Raw genomic sequence first — 26,001 nt, 5'->3', positions numbered from 1 at the left:
GGGGACCATCCATTGCTCAGCTCACCGAAGTGTCCTCGGAGCAGGAGGCGATGATGTTGTCAATGAAGGGGTTCCATTTAATGTCCAGCACATTGCCTTGATGCCCGCACACCTTGGGGTAGTTTGGCTCGATTCTGCCTGTCTGCAAGGGAGAGAGAAAAAAAGCATCAGTTTTGTGCCCCTATTCAAAGTGGCTCAGAAAGGAAAGATCTTTGCCAGGGCTCTGGGGTGGACTCCTGTGCTGGGGTGGGTTCCCCTACTGGAGTGGGCTCCTTGCTGGGGTGGGTTCCTCTGCTGGGGTGGGCTCCTATACTGGGGTGGGTTCCTCTGCTGGGGTGGGCTCCTATACTGGGGTGGGTTCCTCTGCTGGGGTGGGCTCCTATACTGGGGTGGGTTCCTCTGCTGGGGTGGGCTCCTTGCTGGGGTGGGTTCCTCTGCTGGGGTGGGCTCCTATACTGGGGTGGGTTCCTCTGCTGGGGTGGGCTCCCTTACTGTGGTGGCTCCTGTACTGGGGTGGGCTCCCATACTGGAGTGGGTTCCCTTGCTGGGGTGTGCTCCCTTACTGAAGTGGGTTCCTTCTGCTGGGGTGGGTTCCCTTGCTGGGGTGGGCTCCTATACTGGGGTGGGCTCTCTTACTGAGGTGGGTTCCTCTGCTGGGGTGGCCCCCTTACTGAGGTGGGCTCCTCTACTGGGGTGTGCTCCTCTGCTGGGGTGGCCCCCCTACTGGGGTGATTCCTTCACTGGGGAGGCTCCTCAGGCCCTTTACTCCCAGTGTTCTGATGGAAAGTCATAGGCTGTTTTGACCTCTGTGACCCAGCCAGCTGCTGGTTTCTCGCAGCTGGCTAGAGCCACAGCCAGGGCCTTGAACATTCCTAAGCTCTGATAAAGGTGACAAGGCTATTTCCCAAAATAGGGAGGTAAGAAACCCTGCCTCCTCTATTCCCCAGCCCAAATTCCTTAAACCCTCACATAAACTCCACCCAGCCCCTTCACTGCAGTGGGAGGGGGGGCACTTCAAGGTCAGCTACAGCCCTCAGGAAGTCAACCTGAACCCTGACATTTGCAGTGTTTCTTTTCTTAGAATCTTGGGTGTCTGGGGGACACCTTGGGGATGCTCTCTTGTGAGAATTATGCTATGTTTTCAGAGTATGTATTGCGTGTGTGTTTGTGTATGGGTGTGTGTGTATGGGTGTGTGTGTGTGTGTGTGTGTGTGTGTAGGCTGGAGGTCAAAGGCTAATCTCTGGGGTTCCTCAGAAGCCATCCACCTGATTTTTAGACACAGGATCTCTCACTGTGACATGGAGCACACAAATGAACTAGACTGGCCGGCCAGCCAGCGCCAGGGATCCTGTGATATCGTTTTTCCCAATCACTGGGGTTGTAAGCATGTGCTATTGGGCCCCCATCTTTGATGTGGGCTCTGGGGATTAAACTCAGATTCCCATGCTCGCACAGGGAACACTTTTTAACGAACTGAGCCATCTCAGTAGCCCCATTAATGTTATCTTTTGTTTTATATGGGTGTCCGTATACCACATGTGAACCCTCTGAGGCCAGAAGAGTGCGCCAGATACCTGAGATCTAGGTTTAGAGACAGCTGTGAACCACCATATAGGTTCTGGGAGTCAAACCCGAGTCTTTTGGAAGAGCAGCCAGTGCTCTTAACCACTGAGCCATCCCTCCAATGACATTTTTTGTTTTATTGAGGCAAGTTCTCGCTCTTAACAGAACTCAGTCTGTAGTCCCAGCTGGCCAGAATTCCTGGCTCTCCTTCTAACAGCCTTTCAAGGGCTGGGATTACAGGCATGCGCCACCATATCCGGCTTGTTAGGTGGGGTTGGGACCCCAGTGCTTTATGCGATTCAGGCAAACGCTCTATCAACCAATCCACACCCGCAGCCCTAGACTATATTTTTTTGTGACAAGACTTAAGCGGAGGCTGAACCCTCTGTGACTCCAGGGTCTACTAAGGCGGTGTCTTTAACTCTGGCAGCAAACCTCTGAATTAGAGGGGAAGAAATGAAGGCCCAGAGAGGCTAATTAAGGCCCCCAGATCAAGCAGCTGAAACTGAGGCTGGGCTTTCCAAACAGTATGATTCCTCAGGGCACGCCCTTTGAACCCTGTCGCTCTTAGCCAGGGACCCCTCCCAGTGCCCCTCAGCATGGCAGCCAGTCTTGCTAGCGCCCCACTCTCTCCCACAGCCACGCCTTCGTCTCATCTCACAGCTGCACTTGAGTGTCTGCTGAGCAAAGCTGTCTGCAGCAAGCTGCTGGCACCCAGCCCAGTCCAGGCCACTCTGAGAGGCACCAGGGCTGGCAGTCAGTCAATAGCTGGCCATCAGGAGCACCGATCTAGGAGCCCATGGGGATGCGTTGGCAGTGGAGAGGCAGGCCTGCCACGTTCCCGGACCCTGCGAGAAGAGACAGACAGGAGCTGTGCTCTAGGAATGGAACGACTTTGCTTATTTTTAAAATTGTGTGTGTGTGTGTGTGTGTGTGTGTGTGTGTGTGTGTGTGTGTTTGGGTGTGCACCCCAGAAGGCGTGTGGAGATTAGAGGACAGCTCTGTGGATTTTTACCTTGACATGAATTCTGGGGCTAGATCTCAGGCTGTCAGACTTGTGCTGTGTGCAAGCACCTTTCCCTGAGACATTTTTCCGTTTTGTAAGACTTATTTGTCTTAAAGCCCAGGCTGGTTTTGAACTCGATACCCATGGTTAACCTTGGACTTCTGTTCCTGTGCTTCCAGCTCCTGAGTGCCAGGACTGCAGGTGTGCACCACCGCTTGTGGAGACAGAAGCAGAACCTAGGGCTTTGTGCCAGGACTAGGCAAACGCCCTACCAACTGAACCACATCCTCAATCCCAAAGACTCTTTGGGCAGATGTAATAGACGTGAAAAGCCTCGTGAACAGAGTGAAACAGTTAAGATGTGATGAATTTTTAATACTCTGTGCTTCGGCTTTTATTATAATTTACTTAATTGTAAGTTAATGTAATTTAATTTTTAATAAAGGCCATACTTAACAATCGGCTTTAAAAAATTTCTAGAAACTTAGCCGTAGGCTCTGGCAAGATGACAGACACTGACACAACACAACACTCCTCCTCCTACTAAGACTTCTGCATGGTTGCTACGTTGACATAAAGATGAAATAACAAGTCAAATGCCTTGCCAGACATTCCAAAATTACATACATATCTATATACATACATATGATACTATGTATGTATATCAGTGACAGGAGGATCTGAATTTAAGGCTAGACTGGGCTAGACAGACTGCCTCATAAATAAATAAATGAATACACAAACAAATAAATAAAGTAGCTAATCCATTCCCCTTAGGGGCTGTGAATAAAGTAGACCCTCATCTGTCTGTCTCCAAACCCGGCTGCAAGCTGCTATCTGATCCCGGCTTCCAATACTTAATGCCAGCCTCCACTAACACTCACTCTGACACTAGTGTGGAGAGATACTATTAATATATATTAGTATAATCAAATCTGGGGCTAGAGAGATAGCTTAGCTGGTACAGTGCTTGCAGATTTGAGGACCTGAGCCTGCATCGGTGGCACCAGGTAAAAGCTGGCTACAGTGGCATTCATCTATAAACTTGGGGTACAGAGACAGGCAGATCCCTGGGGTTTGCTGGACAGCTAGTCCTCCTGAATTGGCAAGCTCCAGGTTCAGTGAGGGATCTCCTCTCAAAAACTCAAGGTGAAGAAGGGCTGAGGAAGCCATTCAATACTGACCTCTGGCCTATACACACACAACACACATACAACACACGCACAACACAGACACACAACACACACGTATGCACACAGACACGCACACCACACTAACACATACACATAAACACAGACACACACAGACATATACACACACCACACAGACATATACACACAAAAACACACACACAGACACATGCACACACAGACAGACAGACACACAGACAGAACACACACCACACAGACACATATAAATACACACAGACACATACACACACACACACACAGACACACACACACACTCAAAGGAGAGAGTGACTAGCCCAGTCTCTGTAGGGTCTGTGAACAGAGCGCCCTCTCATCTGTCAGTCTTCAAAGCGGCTCCTAGCTGCTGTCCAGTGCAGGCTTCTCATACTTAATACATGCTTCCCACCAATATTGCTGCTGACTCCAACACAGACTGCTGTTATTAATATATCTTACCAAACACTATCAGATTCAAACCTCATGACAGTTCCGTTTTACAGCCGAGAAAACAAGTTTGGATTCCTTTGGAGTGTGCTCAGGGCCTTCCACTGTGACACATCGGAATTACTTGCAGGCTTGTATTTGCTGTGGCCTGTGGGCTGCCAGTATCCCAGAAGAGCTATGAATGGGTCCCAACTGTATTTGTAGATACAATGTTATATTGTTGTGTCAAAAGGTTGGACAGCCTTGATAGACGGTCAGTGCTGTTCCTATGGTAGGCTCCTTGGGGGTTGGAGTGTAAGATGCCAAGTGTAAGGTCCCTGAGCCTCTGAGGGCTTTAACTTCCACAGAGTCAGGCAGGGACTTAGCATAGGATGGATGGGAGGGGATCATGGGAAGGAAGGAATATAGATGAGGATTAAGTTACATGGGAATCCATTCTACCTGTCAATATTCCAAGATTGGGCAGTGGCTTTTCTGGAGACCCCTGGGCAATATCATTCCAATACTTTTATTTTGCTAAATTTTTAAAGTACATTTATTTATTTATTTAGTGTGTGAGGAAGGGCACACATATGCACACACGTACATGTACGAGAGTAAGCACGTTGTGGTGTCCATGTGGAGGCCATGGGAAAACGTTCGGGAGCCAATTCTCTCTTTCCATTACATCGGTCCTGGATCAAACTGAGGACCCAGGCTTGGTGGCAAGTGCCTCTTCCCACTGACCCAACCATCTCACTGGTTCTATGGTTTATTTTCCAGACCGCATCTCATGCAACCTAAAAGGTCAGCCTCTAACTCATTTTGTAGCCAACGCTGAACTTATCTTCCTGCCTCCAAATCCTGAGTTCTGGGGCTCCAGGCATGAGCCACTAACGCCCAGTTTCTGTGGTACTAGGGCTGGAGATGGGCTTTGTGTTTGTAGGATAACCCTGAACCACAGTGTCCCAAACTCTCTGTCGCACTTTTAACAGGCTCGTGGCCTTTGGGTAACGGGTCCACATTGAGAATTTACTCCAGGGGAGCACACGCAGACATCCTGGCTGAGTTAGTTCTCCCCTGCAGAAGCCCTGCAGAGAGGAGTCGAAGCATGTCAGTTTAACAGCACTGTATCTGAGGAACCCTTATCAACACGAATTGCTAAAGATCTAATATTTAGTAATTTAGAATTGTGTTCTACACACAAAATGATCATCATTACTAGAAACCACACAATCTGTAAGAAAACATACATTCATCGTGAGTATTCCTAACTAGTTGAATATTAGTAACGACTTCTGATTCTTTTATAATTGTGCTGGCTAGGTGTTTGTTTTTTTTTTTTCCAACTTGATATAAGCCAGAGTCATCTGAGAGGAGGGAGCCTCAACTGAGAAAATGCCTCCATAAGATGAGGCTGTAGGCAAGCCTGTAGGGCATCTTCTTAATTAGTGACTGATGTTGGTGATGCGACCCCTGTCTGGTGGTTCTATAAGGAAACAGGCCCAGTAAGCCATAGGAAGCAAGTCAGTAAGCAGCACCCCTCTGTGGCTTCTGCACGCATCAGTTCCTGCCTCCAGGTTCCTGCCCTGCTTGAGTTCCTGCCCTCACTGCTTTTGATGATGGACTGTTATATGGGACTGTGAGAGAAATAAACGCCTTTCTCCCCAAGTTAGTTTTGGTCATGGTGCTTCACAACAGCAATAATAACCCCAAATAAGACAAAGACAAATATTTAATTTTAAAACTCTTTAAAAAGATTTATTTTTAAGCCAGGTGGTGGCAGTGCATGCCTTTAATCCCAGCACTTGGGAGACAGAGATAGGCAGATCTCTGTGAGTTCAAGGCCAGCTTGGTCTACACAGATCGAGTTCCAGGACAGCCAAGGATACACAGAGAAACCCTGTCTTGAAAAACAAAACAATTACTTTTATTTATGTGCCTCTGGCTGTCCGTGTGTCTGCCACATGTGTGTGCTCACTTGCAAAGGCCAGAAGAGGGTCTTGGATCCTCTGGAGCGGAAGGAATAGATGGTGAGCCACCTAGCTGGGCTCTGGGAGCTGAACTGGGTGGATCCTCGGGAAGAGAAGTTACCTCTTTTAGCCACTGAGCCATTATTCTAGCCCCTACCTTAAAATTAAAATCTTCAAAGTAAAAATATTGTTTTCCATTTTGGTGAAAGATATGGGTATGTTAGGCAAATGCTATCTTGTTGAGATGAGGTACACCCTTGACTCAAATATTGAACATTTAAATTTAAGTGATAAAGATAGATTTTTTTTTTCAAATTTAAAACATTTTTTTATGTGGTGTCGGGGATTGAATTCAGGACCTGGTGTATGCCAAGCAAGCTAAAGCACATCCCTAGCTCCATGGATATTGTATTAAAAAATAAACAGCTAGGACTGAAAGGTAGCTCAGAGGCTCTTCCAGAGGACACTTGTTTGGTTTCCAGCACCCACATGGCAGCTCACAACAACCTGTAGCTCTGGTTCCAGCGAATCAGATGCTTGTTTCCTTTCTTTCTTAATTTATTTGTGTGTGGGGACTACTTATGTCTCATGGCTCACATGTAGAGGACACAGGCCAACTTGTGGGAGAAGTCAGTTGTCTCCTTCTACCATGTGGGGCCTCGAGATGGAACTTAGGTCATTAGGCTTGGTTGTAGGTAGTTACCTGCTGAACCATTTCGCCAGACCCCTGGTTTAACCATCATCATCATCATCATCACTATTATTATTATTATTAGTAGTAGTAGTAGTAGTAGCAGTATATAATGTGAATGTGTGGTGGGGATTGAACTCAGGTCAAGGTCGCTGTTACCTCATAGGCACCTCTGCTGCTATGGCTGGAGGTGCGGCATCAGCGAAAGGTACCAAACAGACGAACAAACATCAGTAGAACTTCCATCCTTCTCCCTTCTCACCTTGTGCCCCCCCTTGTGCTCCTGACCCCTTTCTACACTTTAGAATCACCTGGAAGTTTCCAAAATCCTCACACCCCAGCTCCAGAGCTTAGCATGTGCTATCCCTATGTCTAAGAGGGAGGCTGGACTTCGGTGTGTCTTTTCAAAGCTTTCTGTTATTGCCATGGGTGGCCATGTTTGGGAACCACTACTGTGATGCCCTGTGTTCTTTTGCGAGCCCAGATTCCTCACACAGGAATGCATCTGAGACTTTGCTACAGATAGACAGGGCCGATGCTGCAGGCAGCCTTCTCCATGGGGGAGGAGTGGGGTGGGGGATGAGGTAGGAGGTAGTGGCATGCAACCCGAAAGCATAATGGAACATCAGCATACCTGAAACTCAATACCACACATGGACAGACCAAAGCCATGTTGGTGATGGGCCACACAAGGAAGGACTGTCCCCTGTGAGTCCTAAGGCTCATTTGAGTGACGTCTGTAGGCACTGCTTTTCCCAAGGCCTTGGATGGACTGTTGGTATTCTTCCTTCTCCTCTGGAGGGAGGCTAGTATTAATGAGGCTGTTATCACCTAGGGGCCGCCATCCATTTCCCTAAAGCCTGCAGGAAAGGTCAGGTGTCCTATGCCTTAGGCCCTGCGCTCTTTGGCGTCTTTGCCCCAATTTGGGTTCCTACGTCCTCCACACATCTCATCTCTATGAATTTCACCTAGACAAGGTGATTTGAGAGGTGAGGACACTTGTCCCTAGCCCACCTGACAGTGACAGAGCGGGGATGAGTTTGTACAGGTTGAGAGCAGTAAGCAACACTGTGGAATGAAAGGGCACGTCATGTTCCCTCACACAGATCCTTCATCCAAGGAGCCGGTTACAGGTCCACCCCAGTTGGCCCAGCATTAGCTCCCAAGGACATATCCTCTTCTCCTGGCTCCAGAGAGGAGAGGTACTGGGGACCCCTCTGACCTTGGTTCTGGGAAGTGACTGCTCATAGTCCTCAGAGTGGACATGCAGGTCCCCAAGACTGGAAGGTGCTGAGTAGCTGTGTGTGTATGAATGTGTGGCAGGAGGAGGCTGGCTCTCGGGGCTGGGGATTCCTGCCTCTGCAAGTCACAGAGCCCGTGCTTGTCTTCGCTGTGTGCTGGTTACCGGCCCCTTTTCATGAACCCTGTGCTAAAACCCAAAGACATAGGAACTCCCTTCATCGCTGAGCCTGGTAGACCTGTGGAGAAGAGGAAAGCATGCTTTTGGGGACAACCCGGCAGGGGGTCTGAGTCCCTTCCCCTGGCTTTTCTCTGCCTCTCAGGTGAGGAAGGCAAAGAGCCAAAGTGTGCTACAGGGGACTGTGTTGCTGAGAGAAGGGTTTATGTAGAGGGCGGGGAGCAGGGAGACTGAGGACAGCAAGATCTAAAGAGGGAAGAGGGGGATACCTAAGCTGCAGGAGGCCCTATACCTGCAGATGTCTGGATCTGCTTTGAAGAGCTGAAAATATTGAGAAAGACCAGAACAGAGGAAAGCCTGGCTCAGACGGCTGAGGGTCTTGGGCCCTGCGAAGTACTCTGGGCTTTACAAGCAGTGGGTGCCATGGGTCATCCTAAGCAGGAGGAATGCTCTGGTGGAGGGCCCAGAAGCATTCCATGTTACCAGTGTTCTTGGAGAGCCCAGGGATCTAAGGAAGGGCAGGGGACATTAACCCCACGAGCCTTGCCTGACATTAACACCTTCACATTCTGTGCCGTTGAGGTTCCCTCCCCATCCCTTCAACTAGCCATTTCCAGGATGTTCTTCTCCAGGAGTAGGCAGACAGGCAGCTAAGGTCTGCAGCAGCCAGCCTACCTGGAGGCCCCTCTACACACCTGGCGGAGCTGAGCTAATCCCCAGGAAGGGTCCTCTGTACCTGGTTCTCCAGCAGGATACATGGGCAGCTGAGGCCTGTGGGCACACCTCTCAGTTGACAGATGAGAGAAACCAGAGGCTCAGAGCCAACAAAGCACCTTATTCAAGGTTATACAACACCACAGAGCGGGCCACACTGTTACCAGACCCCTCCTGGGACTTGCTCTCAGGGGAATAAGCTGTCTATGAAGAGCCTCGTGCCCTGAGCTGATGAAACCATACTCTTCTGGCATTCAATGCCTTATGTGTGATGGGGGTGGGAAGTCAGGGGAGGAAGGCAAGATGCCAGCATTCTAAGCCCAGCACCAAGTCTCTACCATGGAGTGGACTGTGGCACACAGAGCACTGTAGCTGTTGGGAATATTTAAGAAGTAGCTGCAAACATCTGGAAGCTCGCAGGCCTGGTGTGGCGAAGCCTTTGTATTGCTTGAGCTGCAGTGAGGAGAAAGGTACTTTTTGGTTTAGGCAAGAGACAGAGAAGGATACCGGGGCCCCAGCCCTGGGCTGTCATCACCAGCTGTAGGTTCATGCTTCACAGGAGGGCATGGAAGCTGGAGACAGGGCCCAGACCACCAGGGTGTGAGCTCAGTGACTTCTTGATTCTTGTCCTGAACAGACTGTCATCTGGGAAGAGGGAACCTCAACTGAGAAAATGCCTTCTCCAGACTGGCCTATGGGGCATTTTCTTAATTAGTGATCCATCTGGGAGGGCCCAGAACTGCGGGTGGTGCCGCTCTTGGGCAGGTGGTTCTGGATGAATAGGAATGCAGGCTGAGTAAGCTAGGGAAGCAGGCCAATAAGCAGCCTTCCTCCATGGCCTCTGCTTCAGTTCCTGCCCTGCCTTCCCTCAGTGACCTGACCTGAGGGTTGTAAGATGAAATAACCCTTTCCTTTCCAAGCTGCTCTTGGTCATGGTGGTTCTATCACATCAACAGAAACTCGAAAAGAGGCACAGGCCTTAGTCATCCTGGCTTTTGCCTGGACACCATGCCTGCTCCAGAGGAAGCCTTGTCGGGGGAGAGGCCGAGACAGAGATGCCGCACAGATGGCCCCAGACAGGAGAACCAGAGGTCACACCCTAGATCAGTCTTAGGTGAGGTCTGGTATCCATGGTACAGAGGTATCTCAGAGCACATCTTAGAGGGCCTACCAGGCCTGTGTTATTGCCTGTCTAGAGATCTCTCCTTCCACAGCTCATCAGAGCCAGGAAAGCAGAGAAGAGGCATTGGTGGCCGGAAGCCCTTCCTGTCACCCCCATCAGCTCTTCTAGTGTAGTTGTTGGGTAGCCCCCAAGCCACGGTCACAGTTTGGACAACAGCAGCAGGTGACAAGGACCCTTCATCTCACCCCTGTGGCTCCATGGCTGTTATCACTGCTTGAATTTTTGCCTTTTCGGTCTCAGAGTGAAAAGTGAAAGTTTAGAGAAAGGGCAGTTAGACTGGGTGAAACAGCCCCCCTGGTCCTCCTGCCCCCCTGGCAGGCACTCCTAGTCATTCATGGAGTCCTGTCCAAACCTAATATTCAGAGAGTCATGGGCAGGAGACCTAAGTGGGTGTATGAGATGGAGTTTCAGTGAGCTTGGCGACATGGGGTCCAGAGAGCTCTGATGGCCGTTAGCTTCTGAGCCATCACTAAGTCCCACAGAGGCCTATTCCTCCCCAGAGCCTTGATGAGTTAATCCCCACCAAGGCTGAACATCAGCCTTTCCTTCCTTCCTTCCTTCCTTCCTTCCTTCCTTCCTTCCTTCCTTCCTTCCTTCCTTCCTTCCTTCCAGGGCCACCCCCTCCTCAAGAGAACTTTAGTTGACATATGTGTGTGTGCATGCATATGAATGTTTTATTTATAGGCATATAATATATAAATATATAAATATTTTATTTAGTGAGCATAGGGTGCACATGTAGACATCAAAAGACAACTTGCAGGAGTTGTTTTTTTTCCCTTCCATCAAGTTTGCTTCAGGGCTCGAACTCAGGTCTTCAGACTTGGCAGCAAGCTCTCATTCACCCTCTTCAGCACTCCCACTGGCTTCTAAACTAGGCTGCATGGATCCTATGTGGGTCCTGCTGTAATGATGACTTTCCCCATGCACTGTACCCAGCAACATCTGTGGACTACATGGCCACCTGTATGACACGTGGGGCGTCAGGAATCCCCCACTTCCTGATTTAGAGGATACTTTCATTCTTCAGCTGCGTTAACCCCTGCCCCAAGCTCCGGTGACCACCTTGGGGGTTCTGTACAGGTGTGCACCACCACACCCAGTGTTTATGTGGTGCTGGGCATTGATCCCAGGGCTTTGTGCTTGCAAAGCAGTTTTTCTATTGGCTGAGCTATGTCTTTATCTCCCAAACAAGTTTTGGCTCTCCAGGCAAATCCCTGGAGCTCTGGAATCTGGCCTCTGCAGCTTTCCTGGTGCCCGAGGGCCTCTGCTTTTGCTGAGGCCTGAGCTGCCGCTGCACTGTCTGAAGAAAGGCTGGGTGCTGGGTGACTTCTGAGGTTGTCATTCTCAGCTACGATCTCTGTTGAGGCTTACAGGGTTCAGGGCACCTTGAGGGGCTGCTGGGAGTAAGGGGAGCTGTGCCTTCAGAAAAGGTAAGAAAGGTAAGATATGCAATACAGTCCAGGGAGAGAGGATTTGATGACAGACAGAAGTCCTTCCGAGTCACGGCCCTGCCGATACAGATATATAAAGCATCCTGGGCCACCTCCATGCCTACTGACTGTGGGTCTCAGGGCAGGAGCAATTGAAACCCATCTCCAGGGTTCCTCCGTATCGATGTACTCAGAGCCAGCCGCAGGCACTGGGGTGATAGATTGCAGCCCTGTCTCTGATGGGTGGAGTATAGCCAGTAACAGCAGAGTCAGCTAGAAGTAGGCAGACTGGAGGCAGCCGCACCGCAGGGCTCCTGAATGATGGCTATCCCAGCTACTGGAGCTAGCCCTTACCCTCCTACCTCAGAACTGCCTTTAGTCCGTGTCCTGGGGACTGTAGGCGAAGGTGGAAAGGGAGCAGAGGAAGAGGAGGAGGGAGGGGGTGGGAGCTCCATGCTAGATGCTGAGACTAGCAGCTGTGCTCAGCCTGTGAGTCTGGACGACCCTCGGCATGCTCACACACGTATGCACCAAGCAAATTGGACCAGAGAGAGCCTCCAATTAAAGCTGAGCCAATCATATCTCTTGATCTCTTGTCTCCTACTTGCTCACCCATACACACCGCTGACTGGATCAGGATGAATATTTAATTTAAACAGAGCCAATCAGGTTCCCTTCACCCTATTCAAAGTTTTAACCCCCCCCCCCCCACACCCTTGTGCTTGTCCCTAATTATTTCTCCTCCTAGCCTTATTTCTCTTCTCTTGGGCTCTGTGAGTGCCTTACTTTATTATATGTCCCCCTCCCCCGCAACCCATTCAAATGTAGGCCCCAGAAAGGCTGAACTTTTTCTTCCCTTCTCTTTCTTTCTTTCTTTCTTTCTTTCTTTCTTTCTTTCTTTCTTTCTTTCTTTCTTTCTTTCTTCCTTCCACCCTATTTTTGTCACTGCAGGGTCCCCAGCACTTCCCATGGAGCCTTGTACACAATACCAGCCAGTATTCCCAGAGCATCTAATAAGTGTTAGGACTCTCTGAGCCTTAATTCGTTATTATCCCTATTTTATTTATTTAACTTTATTTTATTTCTATTTGTGTGTGTGTGTGTGTGTGAGAGAGAGAGAGAGAGCGAGAGCGAGAGCGAGAGAGAGAGAGAGAGAGAGAGAGAGAGAGAGAGAGAGAGAGATCAGTGTCATTAGTGCAGGTGCCCACAGAGGCCAGAGAGGACATCAGATTCCTGGAGCTGGAGTCACAGGCCACTGGGAGTCACCTCATGTTGGTGTTGGAAATTAACTCCACCCCCTGCAGCAGCCAAGCTGTTTCTCTAGCCTTTATCTGCTTTATATGTGACTGGTCCAAGGTGACAGGAGAGAGGCAGAATTCAAAGTGAGATGTTTGGGGGCTAGAATTCTGTATTAGTACACTAGCCATCTTGCATTTAAGGTTTACAAACATGCTTACATAAACACATCTTACTGAAGTCTCATACCCTTGGGGGAGGAGTCATCTCCCTAACTTTAGGGATAGGAGACCTAAGACTCCAAAGGGTGAAGGGACCTGCTCAAGGCCACCCTGTAAGTAAATGACTGAGCTAAAACTAGAACCCATGACTTCACTTCCTCTCAGTCCCCAGTCCTTCCTGACCTCAGGATACCCAGTACTGTCGGGGAGGAGCTTGAGGAAGTGAAGGCGATCTGGTGGCCTCCCCAAGGAAGGTGGAGGGGGCACAGGTTTGTTCAAGTCACAAAGGTCCAAGATTGGCTGACAATCTAGGAGGAGTGACTAGAAGAGGCCTTCGGAGCACACTGCAGGGGGAGGGCTACAAATTCCCCAGGCCCTGCTGGATTAGCAGCATTCCGCCAGGATGGCTGCCTTCTCTACAGAACCTTCTGCTCTATTTCCCAATTACAGCACGGCTCAGAGAGCTGAGAGTCGCGGCACTCCACCCCCGGGGCAGGCTAGAATAAATGGGAGGGGCGAGATCGCCTCTGTTCCTAACCCTGCTGCTTTGTAAACGGGACTCCCGTTGGCTGAGAGCAGATTCGTTTCTTTTAGCGCATTCTTTAGTGCTCTGCCTTGCTGCTCCATACTTAGTGGTTGCTAAGGCGGCACAATGGGAGGAGCTATCTTGAGTGACAGCGCCTACGTGCCAGAGTGCACGTGTAGAGGTCAGAGGTCTTCACCTTCCTTGTTATTTGGGACCGGGGTGGGAAGGGTGGGGGTGAGGTGCGGGGGATCTTTTTTTATTGGTTTGTTTGTTGTTTTTTGAGACAAAGTCTTACTGTGTATGTACATTAGGTTCGTTTCTATTGTTGTTATGAAGCACCAGGACCAAGGCAACTTAAAAAAAGCATTTAATTGGGCTTATAGCTTCAGAATTAGAATCCATGGGGGTGGAGCCAAGTCTGATGGCTGGAACAGTTGAGAGAGCCCAAGTCTTCTGAAAGCAGGGTTCAGAGAAAATGAACACGGAATGGCAAAGGCCAAGAGTCCTTTAAAGCCTCAAGCCTGCCCTCAGCGACATCCTTCCTCTGGCAAAACCGCATCTCCTAATCCTCCCGAAACAACCATCAACTGGAGACCAAATGATTTAAATGTTCAAGACTTTTTTGGGTCATCTTATTCCACCACCACGATGCTACATAACTTGGGCTGGCCTGGAACTCACGCAGACATGCTTGCTTTAAGAGTACATGCCACAATACCTAGTGCTCTTGTTAGTTAAGACCTATTTTTATGTATGTGTCTGTGGGCCTGTGGCGGCCAGAAGAGGGTGTCAGATGCCCAGGAGTTGGAGATAAGAGTGGCTGTGGTTTGCCCGACCTGGGCGTCAGGAACCAAAATCGGGTCCTTCACAGAAGCAGCAAGTAGTGCTCTTAACCATTGGGCCAACTGCTCATCTTTCCCACTGAGGCATCTTTCCAGCCCCTTCTTGTTCTTCAGTGTGAAAGTCAAGCTCGCCCACCTGCAGGTGTCCAGGCTAGCCCACCTGCAGGTGTCCAGGCTAGCCCACCTGCAGGTGTCCAGGCTAGCCCACCTGCAGGTGTCCAGGCTAGCCCACCTGCAGGTGTCTAGGGATTCTCCTGCCTGTTATAGGGGCACTGGGATTACAGATACGCTGTCACCTCTAGTTTTACATGGATGCTGTGGAACCAAACTCGGATCCTTATAGTTATCAGTCCCTCTCTCCCAGGCTGGTCTAGAACATGAGATTCTCCTATCTCTGCCTTCTACATGCTGCTATTACTGCCCAGGTTGGTACTAGCAGGACTGTTAGCCTGCAGCAGCTGGCCACAGGAGAGGCGAGGTAGCCCCCCGATTGACAGAGGCACACATTCAACACCTAGAGGCAAATACTGGTGTTATTCGCCCATTACAGGTGACACAAAGGGGTCCTTACCAGGGAGGGGCACAGTTCTAACAAGGATGTTGTACTACTGCAACTTCACCAGCAGAGGGCGACAGCTGCACGGCTCTAGGTTTCAGACAGGCGGCCGCTCAACCTTTTCCAAAACAGAGGCTCAAAAGATGATTTTACAGAGTGGGGTCTTTCCTTCTACTTTGTGAGTCCCAAGGATCAAACTCAGGCTTGTCAGGCTTGGTGGCAGAGAGGCAGCCTTTACCTGCTGAACTATCTTGGTGGCTCTAAACAAAGTCTTTATTACCTGGAAACTGCGAGGGATTTCTCCAGTGAGCCCAAACCTGCCCTAAGAATGCTCTCTCCAGGAAACTCGGGTTGCTTCTTCAAGTTCAGAGGCACACATCACAGCTAACCCAGAGGCAGCCTCACACGCTGCTCTTCAAGAAACTAGGGCTAGGGTAAAGTCAGTCACAGACATGGAGTCACCTTGTTGGTGGCTGGTGGCCCAGCGTGTGTTTATGCAAAGTACTGCCTTTCTCTCAGAGGGGATAGCCCTGTGTCTCCCCTCTTCAATAGGCCCACCATACTCCTGCCTCCTACATATTTCTGAACCTGCCTGGGCCAGAGTGGGTGCATGTGGTTCCCATTAGGAACTTGACCGTTTTTGCACTCATGAAGCCCTGGGTGTGGTGATACATGCTTATAACCCCAACTCTAGGAAGGTGAGGCAAGAGGATTAGATGTTTAAGGTCACCTTTGGCTGTAGAGGAGTTCCAGGCCAGGCCCACTCTCAACAGGTAAGACCGAGAGACAAAGGGCATGGACTACTTTCACCTCCGCTGAGGGTCCACGAAGGAACAGGCAGACCCACCTCAAGACCTGAGAGATGTATTATTTATTACATGGTTTTAATTGTTTAACTCAAACAAGAAGCCGACTTGAACTTGAAACCCTCCAGTGACTTCTCATAGCTCCTAAAAGAAAACCCAAAGCCAACTCTAACCGCTGCCTGCCCCACGCACTGCGCATGCTCACCCTTGGGGCTCCAATTCTACGGCACTTTCTCAGTTCCTGCCTCGGTTCTTGTCTCTCTTGCTCGTGTTGCTGCATGCCCAGCACCTTTGCATCACAAGTATCTGGAGGCCTCCCTGATCCATCCACTCGCCTCCTAGCCCCTCCCCCTCCTGTTTCTACCATCTCATTATGGTTAGAAACAGTCCTAGCGTATGTTTTCTTCCTTGTTTATCTCTTGACTGACTTGCCAAGACCCAGAAGGTTCTCTGATCTCTTGGAGCTCCCTGGCCTCTGCAGATGGACCCTGGGAGTGGCAGATGGCCCAGGCCACCTCTCAGACGGGAGCACACCGAGTGCCAGGTACTATGTACACTAGCTGGCTCACGTTTCCCATTCTATTCGGGCCTTGTCACTTTCTGGCTGGGTGACTTTGGATAAGTGGCCCAAGTCTCAGTGTCTGGGTTTTCTCACCTGTGAAATAGGAGCCCTTGTGAGGGTCACTGTGGATATCTGGGGAGAGTCATCCAGACTTCACCAGCCCCGAGCCCATGAGACTCCTAAACAGGTGCATGCTGGTCATCCCCCAAAGCGCTGCAAGGTAGGATTTAGTGGCTTCAGGTTTGTAAATAAGAAGACAAGCTAGCCACTCCTGGTGGTGCATGTCTGTACCCTGGCACTCGGAGGCAGAGGCAGGAAAACCAGTACACTTAAAGTCAGGCAGGGGTACACAGTGAGACCCAGTCTCTGACAGACAGAAGAGGAGAGGCGGGATTGAAGAGAGGGCTCAGTCAGTAATGTGCTTGCTATCCAAGCATTATGACCTGAATTCAATCCCCCAGAACCCACAAAAAATCCAGGCAGAACCTACCTGTAATCCTAGCTCTTGGAGATGGAGACAGGTGGATCCCCAGAGCCTAATGTCCAGCCAGTTTACCTGAACTGGGGAGCCCCATATTCATTTAGTAAATAAGGGGGACATACTAGATGTCCATTTATGGCACATACACACACACACACACTTAGACACACATGCATGCACACATACACATAGACATATACACACTTGCACACACATGTACGTATACACACATGTACACACATACAAGGGAAGCTAAGGCTTTGGTTCTAACTGGGCCAGGAAATGGCTGAGTCAGCATTCTAAGATCCCCCACCAATGTCCTTTATGGCCACAGATGCTATTTACTGCTCTGTTGCCCCTCCCTCCCATTCTGACAGCTTCTTCTTTCTGCACAGCCCCAAACCAGCTCCTGTGTTCTTTTACCAACTGTCTCTAGTGCATGTTCCCATGCCACAGATGAGGCACAATGAGGCTGAGAGGGAGCAAGGAGGCAAGCCCAGTGCAAACCTGCCTTCCAGACTTCAAGTTGCCAACCCCCAAAGAGGCTGTCTGTCCGTGAGGAGCGCTTGTGTGTGGAGTGGGATCTGCAGGAAACTCCACCCCGCTCCCAAAGCTTGCTGATCTCCCCAGTGACCTGGGGTCTGAAGCCTAAACCCCTACCACCAGGCAGACCTAGACCACAGCCAGGAGTCCTGAGCACACTAAGCCACTAAAAGTCTCCTTCTACAGGACTCTGCCTGGGATCCCAGACCAGCCTGGCTAGTGGGGAGGAAGGATGGCCTGGTGTAGTGCCAGCCCCAAAGAATTAGAACCTGTGGCTCCCTGGGACTGAGCATAGCAGGACAAGGGTGGGGGTAGGCGGAGCTCGACATTCCTGACGCGAAGGGGACACAATGAGAAGAAGCAAGTGTTAGAAATAATTCTTAAGAGAAGCCTCTCTAGGTCTAGTAAGGTGAGCATCCAAACTGCCTAGGCTCCCACAAAGCCAGTACGTGCAGTAGGATCAAAACCCAGTGCCATTGTTCTTGAGTTCTCAGCAGTCCTCATTGTCTGCTATGTTCAGCGAGTCTGGTTTTATCCCATGCTTTTTCAGACCCGGGCCAGCTGGCCTTGGTGAGTTCCCGATAGAACATCTCCATTGTCTCAGTGTGTGGGTGCACCCCTTGCAGTCCTGAGTTCCTTGCTTGTGCTCTCTCTCCTTCTGCTCCTGATTTGGACCTTGAGATTTCTGTCCGGTGCTCCAATGTGGGTCTCTGTCTCTGTCTCCTGGATGGAGGTGTGTGGTCCTTGGACTTCCCACAGGTCAGGGAACCCTGATCGCTCTTTGGTCTGACGAGGGAGGGGGACTTGATTGGGGAGGAGGAGGGAAATGGGAGGCGGCGGCGGGGAAGAGACAGAAATCTTTAATAAATAAATAAATTTGAAAAAAAAAGAGAGAAGCCTCTCCACCTATGCGAATAATTTCAATCAGACCAGATCAGACCAAATCAAAGATACCCACAGTTAATAAACGCAGTGCTCCCGGGTGGTCGGGAGCATGGCGAGGGAGAGACCATGTGAAACCCGCGACCACGTTTCTTTTTTTGTAGAGAGCCTAAATAGCCTGTGGGAGTGGTCCTGACCCTCCCTGGGGAGGGGTCAGTGTTTGGCGAGCTTTCCTGGAGGTTTGGTCAAAAGTGAGACCCCAGCCCTCTAACACCCCACATCTAAGGAGTCTGTGATGATTGGAAGCATCACCCCAGTTCCTGGGCCAATGGAGCAGAACGCTCCATTCAAGCCCCCTCCCACAATTGCCTGCATAGCCAAAAATGCTGTCTCATTTTTGCTCATTTATCCCTGTCAGGTCTGTCTAATGGCATCTGATAATTTAAGGTACTGCTAACTTATAACTTCATCCATGACATTTAATGAAGTTTCCTGCATATACAAATACACCTGTTTGCAAATACAGCCAGGTGTGCCTCTTTAACAGGCTTCATAGTTCAGCATTGTTAGGTTTCAGGTGTATCCTAAAAGCAATAGCCTTTTGCTATGACACCAAGATATAAATCTGTTCCAGTTCTCTTACAGATACTACACAGGTTCCTGGAAAAGTTCTACTGCTGTATCAAAAATCAGGTCTGGTAAAAACTAACAGTCTCCAGAGCCTATTTTAACCCCAGCCTGTTTCAAGCATATTTTACAGGTCGCTCCTGCTGCCTGGGCCAAGACCAACTTACAAAGCGGTCTTCAGACAATGCCAACATCTACACCAGCTCCTGGGACTTCACCATTGGTACCATCTCTCCTGCCAACTAGAATCTGGTTTTATCGGCTATTGTGTCCCATCCCATGGCTAGCCCCATGTCATAGGGCTAATAATAATGATATTTTTTCCTCCTAGCCACCTGCCTTCTCATCTCCCTCAAAGAGCAGCTGCCCGAGGACTCCAGGACGACAGCAAACCGCATGCCGCTCCAGTCACACCTCTCTCTGAGCGGGAGCGCACCAACTCCCAGCTCTTCCCTCTCCCACATCGCCCCATGCCTGCAGGAAGTAGCCAGACTTGAGCTGATGTCCCTATATTCAAGAACTCTGGGATGTTTGATGGAAAAGGAAACCCCAGCCCTCTATGTCCAAGGAGTCTGGGATGAGTGATTGAAAGTGTCACCCCAACCTCTCACAGTACTCCTTGGGGCACCAATGGAGTACTACAGGAGCAAACTTTAGCAAATCCATTTCAAGCCCCCTCCCCCTGGGAGTTGCCTTCATCCAGACTCCACCTCTGGGAAAGGCCATCAAATGCTAACCCCTCCCCAGGGAGCCACTCCCACAGGCTAGTTAGGCTATTTAGGCTCAGGCAGGAAAAAGGAATGTGTGGTCGCAGGTTTTACATGGTCTAACCCTCTCCCCCATCCTGCCATGCTCCCAATCACCCTGGAGCGCTGCATTTATTAAACATGGGCATCTTTGATTTGGTCTGATCTGGTCTGATTGAAATTATTTTGCATTGGCGGAGAGGCTCCTCTTAAGATTATACCTAACAGCAAGTTGGCCTGGAAAAGGCAGGGGAGGACATAGAAGTGGGGAAGCCCAGGAAAGCTCAGTCTCTGGGCTGGAGTCCAGGACAAGAGAGGCAGGAGGTAAAGCCAAGAGGGGCTTGGTTTAGAAGTAGGGAGCCTTGGGGACTTCAAAATAATGAGTGACCCTGGACCAGAAAGTGTTGTCTGAGGTTTTCTGTCCTGCCTGGTTCCCACAGTCGTTAGGTCCCAAAGAAATCACACAGAAGTCTACATTAGATATAAACTGATTGGCCCATTAGCTCAGGCCTCCCATCAACTCCTATAACTTACCCATTATTCTTGTACATGTTAGCCACATGGCTCAGTACCTTCCTAGGCGGGGTAGGTCACATCTTGCCTCTTCGGTGTCTGGACAGGACTGGGGAGGAATGGGCTTCCTCCTTCCCAGAATTCTCCTCTTCTCATTGACCTGCCTCTCTACTTCCTGTTTAGTTATTCTGCTTATATTTCCTGCCTGGCTACTGGCCAATCAGCATTTATTTAAAATGTAATTGACAGATACAGAATTGTCCCACACTAAGAAAGGGGCTGTTTGTATGGGCTATGCTGGGGACAGGGAGCCAAGCAAGACTCCCCCAACAAGGGCAGTGTTTGCCCAAGCAGAGACCCATCATCTTCCTCTGGGGAGCAATGAGAGTCATCAGTTTAGCTACAGTGATGCTGTAGTTTCTGGCAGCATGGCCACCAAACCCACATCCTGACTAAAATGCATGTGTGTTTTTATCCATCCATCCACCTATTCATCTACCCTTCTATCTACATACCTATCTATCAATCATCTTCCCTGTCTATCCAGTCATCCATCCATCTACCCACTTATACTGTGTGCATATGTGTGTATGTGAGTGTATTTAGTGGATGTGCGTGTGTGTGTTATATGTGCACATGCATGTGATGATGCACACATGGAGCCCAGAAGAGGATGTCGGGTAGCTTCCTCTATCACTCTCCATTTATCCCCATGAGACAGGGTCTCAAACTGAACCTGGATCTAGGCTGGCAGACAGCAAGGCCTAGCAATCCTGTCTCCAGCCCTCAAAGTGCAAGTGCCAGGGTTATAGGTGACTATGGCTATACCTGGCTTTTTTATGCAGGTGCTGGTGATTCGAACCCAGGTCCCAATGCTTGCACCCCAAACCTTTTACCCATAGAGCCATCTCCCCAGCACTGTGCTTTCTTTACTAACTTTTCTGAGTAATTTTACACAGGATAATTGCAGTGGTCTATCAGGTATGTCCAAACTGGAGCCCCAGGGAGCCAAGGATGACTCTGAATGCAGACAAAACATTATGAAGGTATCTTTCGTGATTTAATTTTTATGCAACTCAACTGGGCAACTCTGTGCACTTTTTTAGATGACCACATTGAGTCTCAGTGTCAGGAGGTGGGAACAACTGTGAGGCCCTTGTCCATCACAGGGCTGGGAGAGGCACAAAGCTTGTCTGTGTTCCCATCATCCTCCAACATCAGCACCCTCCCTCCATGCCTGCACCCTCCCTTTCCTCACAAGTCATCAGGAGTTCACTCAGGGAAGCTAGATGGACCTTCTCAGGCCACTTCCCTGCCTTTGGGATTCTGCCAAGAGAATCCACTGGGGAGGAACTGAGGAAGGGACATGAACGAAGCAAAGGAAGTTCCCACCAGTTGCCAGGAGAGAGCTGATCTTCTGGAATATCCTCCTGCCTCTTCCCCTCCCTTCCCCCTCAAGCTGTGCAGAAGCTTAGAACACTTCAGGGAGGGGGACGGCTCCTTCATCTCCTGTCACCCCATCTTGTCCTAAATCCAGGCTCTCTTCTACTTCTGATACCATAGCCTGATGACTCACAGTGGGCCAGGTCTCGTGGCAACCACAGGAAATGTCCTCAAGGAAATGCTCTGTCTTGAAGACTCTCCCTCTGGGAAGGGGTCAAGGTTCATCCATGTAGGGGATGGAGAGAACTGGCTCCCACACGCTGACCTCTGACCTCTTCATGCATACATACAGCGACACATACACACACAGTCACACAAACTCATGCAAGTAAATAAACACGTGTAATAATAATTACTGAAAAAAAAAGACTCTGCCTCACTTTGAACACATGGCTGTCTAGCACTGCTAAGCATAGAAAGTTGTTCATGGTGGAATTTAGGTGGTGCTTACTATAAAATCACTCAGATATTGCAGTGTGCGTGAAATGTCGATGGTAAAATGTTGGGATGCAAATCAATTTTTCTCACTCCAAACTGCCTAAAGAGTAGATAAAGTATTGTGATCAAAGTTGGGAACAGGTCATCACCCATAGTGCAAGACTTTGCTGGAGGTGCCGGCCAGTGCAATTAGAAAAGAAAAAAGATAATAAAAGTTATGAGAAGAAGCAGAGCTGCCCCTACCTGCAAATGCCTGTATCCCTTGAAAACTTGAAGGAAACCACAGAAAATCATTATAAACAATTGGTATATCCGGTGACATGATAACATTAGTGCATTTCCACCCATGGCTTTCAAAGATGATGTAATCATAGAGTAGATATATCAATGAAAGACAGCAACATGGCAAATGCAGGGAACAAGGAATATGTAAGACTTACATGGGGCTAAGAGTATGAGGACCTAAGTTCAAATCCCCAGAACCCATGAAAAAGGCCAGATGTGGCCACATGCAAGTTCCAGATTTACTGAGAGACCCTATCTCAAGAGAATAAAAGGAGCCAGGCAGTGGTGGTGCATGCCTTTAATCCCAGCACTTGGGAGGCAGAGGCAGGTGGGTCTCTGTGAGTTCCAGGCCAACCTGCTTCAGGACAGCGAGGACTACATAGAGAGACCCTGCCTCTCTCTCTCTATATATATACACACATATATATACATATACATATATGTATATATACATATATATGTGCATATATATATAATCTTTCTTTGCTTACTACAGTGTTAGAAATACATTGCTCTCTGTGTACTTCCTGGGAGAAAGCACTTATTCCTGGCACTATCAACACAACAGTAAAGATCCAGTCTCAGGCTAGAGATATGTCTCAGCTGTTAAAAGTCCTTGCTCTTACAGAGGACCTGGGTTCAATTCCCAGCACTCACATGGCAGCTTACAACTGTCTCAAGTCCCAAAGTATCCAGAGCCTTCTTTTGACCTCCGCAGGCACCAGGCACATCCATGGTGCACAGACACACATGCAATAAGTAAATCTAAAATGAGAAAAAAGATCTAGTTTCCACATCCATCTCTATACCTGCAGAAGGAGCATGCCCACAATTATTCTCTGCCATGCCATGATGGCAAAGATTGGCAAATGGTCTAATCACCCGTCAATATGCCAGTGTGGCTGCCACATGATATACATGTAGGCAAGGGAGTCTCCCACTCAGAAGCAAACAGAAGGGGAAGCTATTGCTATTTGGTGATGTCCAAGGTATACAATCTAGAAAGAAGGCAAGATGCAGAGAGGACAAGATGTCTGCAGGAGCTCTTTCACACCGGGCAGCCACATATCCTAATAAACCCAGCGCAAGCTGTACATGTGATAGGCTCTGCTGCATGCTACACTTCTGTCTCTTTGGTGGTCACATGGTGCAGGCTGCTGCAGCTGTTGACCTGCTTCACCAGGGAGTGCTGTGTGCAACTGTGAACAAAATTCCAAGCATGAACTAGAATTCACATTGAGCACGTGAAGTTAAAAAAAACTTACCCCCCCAACTTATTTATTTGTTTACTTTGAGTGGTGTGGGCATCCATGCCATGGTATGAGGGCAGAGGACAGCTCCCAGGAATCACATTTCTCTCCTTCTACCATCCGGGTTCCAGGGGTTGAATTCAAGTTGTCAGGTTTGGGAGAAAAGCCCCTTTACCTGCCGAGCCTTCTTGTCAGCCCATACATGAAAAAACTTGAGTTGAGTTTCTATAAGAAGAAAACTCTACATGTGTCTGTGACTCTCTCTCTCTCTCTCTCTCTCTCTCTTTCTCGTGTGTGTGTGTGTGTGTGTGTGTGTGTGTGTGTGTGTGTGTGTAAATCTTGGGGAAGACACTGATCATGCTGGTTGTCCCCATGGAGGTCTTGAGTAGCTTCGCTTTTGGGGTTTCAGCTGCATGAAGGATCAGTGTCTGGAGACCAGGGCTTGTATGTGAGCAGACAGGGTTCCGGGCGGTGGAACTCCTGAAAGTGGATCCTCGTGGGGAAGGCAGTGCAAAGAGAGGGAAGATCCAGAGCAGGCACAAGAAGTGCCTGCAGCCAAGCCTGCAGACTTGAGTTAGGATCCTGGTACCCACACAATGGAAGGAGAGAACCAATTCCTGCGAGTCTGACCAAGTGGGCTAACGGGACCTGGGACTGTGGGTCCCTTCCTCTCTTGTATGAGACCTGGATGAGAAAGGGCAGGAGAAAGAGCTAACATGCAGGAGCTAGCAGACTGGCACTCCCCTCCTCCAGGCTGGAGTATAGCCCTGGCTTGGTCCACACCCCCACTGCCCCAAGGGAAGGCAGGAAGGAGGCCCAGATGGCAGGCGTGGCCCAGGCCCCCAGCCAGACTCACCCAGCTGTCGCTTTGGAGAGCCCTCCTCCACTCCCTTGAACAATTGGGAACCAGCCAGCCTGGCCCCAGCTGTTCTTACTCAGCGGTCCAGGGTGCCCACACACCCACACTTCTGGGCTTTGTCTCTCTCAGGAGGAGGAACACAGATTCCTGGATGTCAGAGACTGCAAGACCTTAGAGGACAATTACTCAACAGCTCACTCTTCAGATGAGGGGTCCTGAAGCCCGGAAGGGACAAAGGACTTGCCCAAAGCTCCAAAGAACCTGATAGAGGAGGCAAGCTTCCTGACTACCACTCAAGCTTTGGATCTTGGGACATTGCCAGGATATGGGGCCCTTGCCCGCCATGATGCTCTTCCACAAGACTTCATCTAGGCAGTTCTGCTCGTCCTTGGGTTATTGAGTGATGTCCTATCTGAGATTCTGTTTCGGGGCCCTTTAACCCAGGTGGGTCCACACACTCCTCACTGAGGCCCTTGAGATTTCTGAGGAAAACTGAAGTTATATTTTCTTAAACCTGGCCCTTAAATCTCACAATTCTTTGTTTATAAATATAAGGAACAAGCCCCCATGGGATTGGCAGGCCCAGTAATCCAGTAATACTTTCTTTAATAGACAGCATGAGATAGCCAGGTCATAGTCTGCTATGGCCTCAAAATACTGTTTATGCTACCTGCTATTATCCTTCCTTCCTTCCTTCCTTCCTTCCTTCCTTCCTTCCTTCCTTCCTTCCTTCCTTCCCTTCCTCCCTCCCTCCCTCCCTCTCTCCCTCCCTCCCTCTCTCCCTCCCTCCCTCTCTCCCTCCTTTCTTCCCTCCCTTCCTTCCTCTTGTTAGCAGAGGTAGGGATTGTACTTACAAACACTAGGCAAACACTTTACTACTGAGTTATGCCTCTGCCTCTTTTTTTTTTAAAGATTTATTTATTATGTTCTGCCTGCATGTTTGTCAGAAGAGGATACCAGATCTCACTATAGATGGTTGTAAGCCAACATGTGGTTGCTGGGAATTGAACTTAGGACCTCTGGAAGAGCAGGTAGTGAGTGCTCTTAACCTCTGAGCTATCTCTCCAGCCCCCAGTTTGAAGCAGTCCAGTTAAAGCTGCACCCTGCTTGTTCCCAGGGCTGGTCCACACGTAACAGCTGTTGTAATGGAACCTGTTTCTTCTCTTTATGTGATTTATGCCCTTATCAAGTTTGCTCTATGGAGGGATCTATAACTTTTTTAGAATGCCCGAGGGTCTATGCCTGATTCCCACTGGACGAGGATGGCACCTCATGCGGCAGGTCCCTGGAATGCTCATGTCACCTGGGTGCCTCTCTTAGTAAAGGTCAGGAGACACGAGTGAGTTCATAAAGCATTAGGACTTGAGTTCAAGCCCCATCGCCCACATGATCCCACGTGATCACTAGGTGTGGTGCTGTGATCCTATGATCCCAGGGCTGGAGAGGCATAAATAGGAGACTCCTTGTGTCTTGCGACCTAGACAGTTGAGCCTGAGCATCAGCGTAAGATTCAATGAGAGATCCTGTCTCAAAAAAACAACGACGACAACAAAGAATGGAAAGCAGTCGAGTAAGATACCTGATATCAACC

The 26,001-nt window shown here is 49.5% G+C and overlaps 1 protein-coding gene across 1 annotated transcript in view; it reads right to left on the bottom strand.

Moving 5' to 3' along the window:
- Positions 1 to 26,001, bottom strand: part of Coro2b (coronin 2B) — a 113,360-nt gene that overhangs the window by 21,630 nt on the left and 65,729 nt on the right. Inside the window, exon 3 of the mRNA XM_075965579.1 lies at positions 26 to 142. Within this exon, the coding sequence (XP_075821694.1) occupies positions 26 to 142 (117 nt within the window). The remainder of the gene's footprint in view (positions 1 to 25; positions 143 to 26,001) is intronic.

This window comes from Microtus pennsylvanicus, chromosome 3 (genome assembly GCF_037038515.1).
Source record: "Microtus pennsylvanicus isolate mMicPen1 chromosome 3, mMicPen1.hap1, whole genome shotgun sequence".
NCBI lineage: Eukaryota > Metazoa > Chordata > Mammalia > Rodentia > Cricetidae > Microtus > Microtus pennsylvanicus.
The sequence above is the reverse complement of the archived record's forward strand: the minus strand, read 5'-3'. Positions and strand labels throughout refer to the sequence as shown.